Source organism: Eimeria acervulina, genomic scaffold, assembly GCF_000499425.1.
Source record: "Eimeria acervulina Houghton genomic scaffold, Eah_scaff315, whole genome shotgun sequence".
Classification (NCBI taxonomy): Eukaryota; Apicomplexa; class Conoidasida; order Eucoccidiorida; family Eimeriidae; genus Eimeria; species Eimeria acervulina.
The window spans coordinates 1,184-6,974 of NW_013549893.1; the positions used below are offsets into that span (position 1 = coordinate 1,184).

General features: G+C 38.8%; 1 protein-coding gene across 1 annotated transcript in view; it reads left to right on the forward strand.

Moving 5' to 3' along the window:
* Positions 1 to 3,148: 3,148 nt before the first annotated feature.
* Positions 3,149 to 5,791, forward strand: part of EAH_00032510 (Clathrin adaptor mu subunit, related) — a gene marked incomplete at both ends in the record, with an annotated part of 3,241 nt that continues 598 nt past the window's right edge. The window contains 4 exons of the mRNA XM_013395985.1: positions 3,149 to 4,143; positions 4,416 to 4,545; positions 4,823 to 4,932; positions 5,338 to 5,538. Coding sequence (XP_013251439.1) covers positions 3,149 to 4,143; positions 4,416 to 4,545; positions 4,823 to 4,932; positions 5,338 to 5,538 — 1,436 coding nt within the window. The remainder of the gene's footprint in view (positions 4,144 to 4,415; positions 4,546 to 4,822; positions 4,933 to 5,337; positions 5,539 to 5,791) is intronic.

Genomic DNA, 5,791 nt, shown 5'->3' on the forward strand with positions numbered 1-5,791 from the left:
TATTATTTATTCTATTTTATGTATTATCGCTGAGTGTAATAGACGGCAATATACACAAGCACTATATGTACAACATATATTTTATAAACTCTATATTAATGCATTATAATATATATTTTATAAACTCTATATTAATGCATTACAACACATATTCTATAAAATCTACATTAATGCAGCATAATATATATAGTATAATCTCCATATATTAATGTATTCTATGTATATATATATATATATATTTCTTTTTTTATAACTCTGTACAAATGCATTATATACATTGCATATTTTTAAAAGCTTTACATTATTTATTATTTAACTTTAAAAACTTCTTTTCTTTCAAGGGCATCGTAGCAGAGATAGTGCTGCTGCTCTGAGTGTTGGTTTATTATTATTAATATCATCAAGAGACAGAAAAGATGACAGCAAATCCTTTCATTATAGAAGAGGTGCAGCAGCAGCAGCAACAACAACAGCAGCAGCAGCAGCAGCAGAAGCAGCAGGAGCAGAAGCAGCAGCAGTAGCAGGAACATTTGTTCGTGCTGCAGCAGCAATTGCAGCTTCAAGGTAGCAGCAGCAGCAGATGGAAGGCCCCAATGCTGCTTCGTGCTGCAGCAGCAATTGCAGCTTCAAGGTAGCAGCAGCAGCAGATGGAAGGCCCCAATGCTGCATGCATTTAGCGATAAGACTGTAGACAAACAATTGCTAATAAAATATTCCTATTCTTCAAGAGAAGTCTATAAATAAATAAAAATAATAATACATTTTACGTCATTAAAAGCAGATAGATAGACATAATATGCTGCACTTTCATTGTTCTGTACAAAGCAGAATTATAAAGAATTCGAAAACAAAGAAATACGCCTCTCTAGACAACAACAATGCGTCTAACATCGGGGTGTACTGACAGCAAATAGCAGCATAACTTCTTAATTGAGCTTGTTTATATTTTATAAATATATATATATACATATTATACACATACATAATAGCTTATCAAGTGCCTTATTTCTGCTGCACACAAACATTGGTGCATGCATGCATTCGTAAATCTATTTGGGGTCTGTTCAATTACTTCTATCCCTTTGTTTTCTGTTTTCATTTTTTGTATTTCTTCTAACTCACTCTTTGCTTTGTTTCTCCTCGATGCTTTTGTTTCTGTTGCCTCTGCAGACTGCGACTTCCAACGCATAATTTATTTTTTGCAAATATTTTCAATTGTCTCCATCATCTGTGCTACCAACTAACAAGGAGAAACGTATATATATATATATATATATGTATATGCATATATATACATATATATTTCTATATGTATATATATATATATATATGTGCATATATATATATGCATATATATGCATATATATATGTACAACTCAACAGGAAAAAGAACAGTGCACATATATATAAACTATTTTGTCTTATTTCTGTTTTCGATAATATTTAAAGCGAATTTCAAATTCACGTTTTTATGTTGGCGATATTTGCGGTGTATGCGCAGCTCCTGTTATTTTGGATTTTTTAAATATTAGAGATTCCGTTGTTTAATTTCTGCAGAAATATAAAAATAATTTATTTGACTTATTTTTAAACAGTGCAGCGGCATGACGCAAAGATTCGTTCGTGGACGAACGCTGTCGTTGGCGGTGTGCATAAACTCATCAGAAGGCAAGAAACGGGGGAAAATAAGAGAAAATAATTGATATTTTCCTTAATTTTCGGGTATTTATTTCAAAATAAACAATAAAAAAAGAAAAAATGAACAAAAAAATAACATTGAACTGCTTTCGTTCCATTGGTCGCTCGTTTGCAGAATTTGAATTTCGCTTTCTTTTTCTGCATTCACCGGTTTGTCCGTGAGTTTTTAAAAAGTTTATTTTTTTCTATCAATTTAATTATTAATTTATGAATTAAAATAAGAGAAATAGTGGGAATTTAAAATATATTTTCAGGTATTTCGGCTGCTTGGGGTCGTAGTGCATGCACACTCGCCCTGGGGCTTATGTTATTTGAACGGCTGCATTTTTATCGTTGTTTTGATTCTCCTCTCTCTTTTTCTTCTTTTCCATTCTCTCTGTCGGTTGTTCTTCGACAGCATTCCCCCGTTTTAACTGCTTTAGCCGCTGATCACCAACGAGGTGTACGTACACCTCAGCATGAGGCAGCGACTCTGCGATTTCGAGTAGTGTTGACGCCTCAGCTAATATATTCTCTCCGCGTATATCTGTTTACTGCTTCTCCCTGATCTTGTGCAGCTTTACCTCTGTCTTCTGTGGTGTATATACACCCCATACTGGGAGGAAATATCTCGCTTTCTTTCTCGCTAACGACTGTCGAAACAGAGAAAATATTTTACTCTGTCTCCTCTTTCAGGGAGTTGAGGCATTTGCTTGCCTTCTTAAGAGCAAAAGCATCAGTTGGGGTTTCTGTTGCAGCAGGCGGGAAGCCTTGCTGAAGGGTTTAGGGTTTAGGGTTTAGGGTTTGGGGTATTGCTTTTCTGTTGCCTCTTCTTACAAGAACAAGACCGCGATCGATTCCCTGCAGCTTTAATTGCGTTTATTATTTCTATTAATTCAATTTTTTGTTGTTTTGTTGCTTTCGGCTGTCATTCTGCAAGAAATTTGATTTGCAGTTTTAAAGGGGAATGGATGCGGATTGAACACCTGAAGAAAATCTGAAGGTTTTATTGATATTATTATAAAATATTATAATTATTGCTGGTGTTTGATAGGGTTGTGCGTACAGCTTGAGGTGTACGTACAGCTGATTGTGCGCTGTATAAGGGATGTACGACGCCGTGTATTTGATTTCGTCAAGAGGACGAGTTCTTTTATCTCGTAGCTATGGGACAAGAGAAGTGCCTGCATCTCATGTTGCAGCACTTGCACAGTCATTGTTTGTTCGGCTGTACATACAGTCTGCTCCTCCTGTTGTGTGTATAGGCGATGGAAGAGATAAAACAACATTTATATATGTTTCAGCAGGTGCTGAAGATACTGTCTTAGATTCTGAATATGCTGCAGCTTCTAATGTAGGCCTAGATGCAACTTTACGGTGTACAGACGCAGCACTGAGGCATCGTGGGGTTGGAGGCTTAGTTGCTGCTGTTGCATGCAGAAGAAATCCTAATGCAGCATTAGCAGTAGTAATGCTGCGGCGGTTGCTGCAGCTGCTGCAGGCGTGTGCAAGTCGTGCAGCTCCTTCAACTTCATTAGGGGCTCTATGCTTAAGAAAGACAGCAGCAGGAGGAGGGCCTCTTCTAAGTGAAGCCTTTATCTTACAATCTTCGGATTTAGTCTATGAAATTCTAGATGAAGCTATAGATCGTGGTGTACCTCAGACATCAGATCCTAAAGTATTGCTGCTGTTTGCAGAAGCAGCAGCAAACCTTCGCAGCACAGGAGGGGCCTCTGCTGCAGCAGCAAACAGCAGCGAAGGAGGAGTTAAACTAGCAGCACAAGCAACAGGCGTAGCTGCTTGGCGTCGTCAGGGTATTCGTTATAGACGCAATCAGCTGTCTATTGAAGTTATTGAAAAACTGCATATATTAATTGCACAGAATGGAACCGTACTTAGACAAGAAGCTGAGGGTAAAGTGCTTCTTCGCTCTTTTCTTTCAGGGATGCCAGAGTGTAAATTAATTACAAATGAAGTGCTTCCTCAGTCTGATAGACAACATCTTGCAGACGATACTCAAATACAAGCTATTACGAACGCTCCTCTTAAAGGTGCAGCTGCACAAGCAGCTAAAACACACACTGCTACCGGGCCTCCATCTCCTGCTGCTGCTCCTGCTGCTGCTTCGTCCTCTGCTGCTTCTACCTCTGCTCCTGCTGCTGCTCCTGCTGCAGCACCAGGGGCCCCTGGAAGCTCAGTTGTTGCGCAACGTGTTATTACAGAAGGAGCAGAGGGGCCCCTACCTGTGGGAGCAAAAGAAAGAGTTAAATTATCAGGATGTCGATATCACCCCTGTGTACGAGTAGCTCAGCATACAGCCGAGCGAATGATATTATTTACTCCTCCTGATGGTGAATGCGAGCTTATGAGCTACAGGCAAGTTGCAAACAACATACCTTTCTTGCTTTCTGCTGCTGCTTCTGCTGCTGCTGCTTCTGCTGGTGCTTCTGCTGCTGCTGATTTACTGTTATTATTACTTTATTTGTATTTATTTTTTTGTGCTGCCTTGGAGTTAAACTACTCTTTCTGCTGGCTTTGTCTTGTTCTGGGGGATAGAACTTAGACTGAGGAATTTAATTTTCAAACAACTGCTGCTGTCGCTTTGATAAAAAGGGCGTTTGAGGTGTATGTAGTACAGTTGAGGTGTACGTACAGCTGAGATATGTTGGGTTCTGCAGCATGATTAGTTTGTGATTGCTGTATAGTTTGTTGTTTGAGTTTGCGTTGTGTTAATGCAGATGTAAAGACGACGTAGCAGTCCCCATAAAAGTTTGCCCTTTCTTTTATGAAAAGAAGAAAGGACAGTTTGAATATTTAGTATTTCTTAAAGCATTATATTCTGGAAACTTAACGGCTCGCGATATTGAGGTGGGCGTTGGGGTGTACGTACAGCACCTCTTTCCTTTTAAACGTTATAAGAATGTAGCAAATGCATGCAGAAATATTTATCTGCTTCACTTTGCTTCCCTGTCTCCCAATAGAAATGCAAATATAAATACAAACTCTGATAATAAAAAGAAGAAGAAAAAAGAAATAGAAAAAAGGGAGACAATAAGAATACAAATACAAACCCTAACAGACGCCAAACCCTAAACCCTAAACCCTAAACCCTAGATAAGGGATATATGATTGTTTGCTGCTGCAGGTTGTTGTGCCTACCCCCCCTGAAGTGAGCGTAGTCTGCGTTTTGCAGTCCTCTTGGGGTAAATCAAAATACGACAGCTCTCAGCTCGCTGTTGTCTGGAAGTTAGCTCGGTGAGAAGAAGAAGAAAACAAACAAACTAGCAAACGCATTAAATACCCATGCATGCATGCATGCATGCACCAATGCTTGTGTGCGTGTTTGTTTGTTCATTTATTTAAGTGAAAGAATTTGATTTAAGAGTGCAGACCTGAATGTAGCGAGTGTGGGTTGAATACGAAGGAGTTGTATACATATATATATATATTATCTGTATTTCTTCTTTTTTTGTTTATCTTTGTGTTATCTATATAATGTTTATTGCATTGAAATTGTTTGTATGGGGTGTACATATTATTGCATGCGTTCATTATTACTATTACTATTCCTATTCCTATTCCTATTATTATTATTATTATTATTATTATTATTATTATTATTATTATTATTATTATTATTATTATTGTTTATTTCCTCAGGTTCCCTGGAGGTTGTGAATACGTGTTAAGGTTTCTATTAGAGGTCTCGAAGCCCCCAAGCCCTGTGCGGGGCCCTCTGCGTTTATCTTTTTCTTTGCCTGGGCTTACAGCGAGCGGTTTGTGCATTCGTCAGCTGCGCGTAGTGGAGAAGTCAAATTACTCTGTCTCTAAATCTATTCGTTATCTCACAGAGTCAGGGCAGTATGAACACAGACTTTAAACAACACAACTCATGCACAACACATATTATAACCCGACTCGCATGCAATGCATGCATGCAGCAGCATAAGCAGCATAAGCAGCAGCAGCAGCAGCGACGGCGGCGGCAGCGGCAGCAGTTTTCAAACAGCTTGGTGCTGCAGATACACAGCGAAATACAAAAACAAATACGTAAGATAGACAGATGCATGCGTCCAGCAGCAGCTGAGACTCCCTCTGCATGCATGCGCCTGCC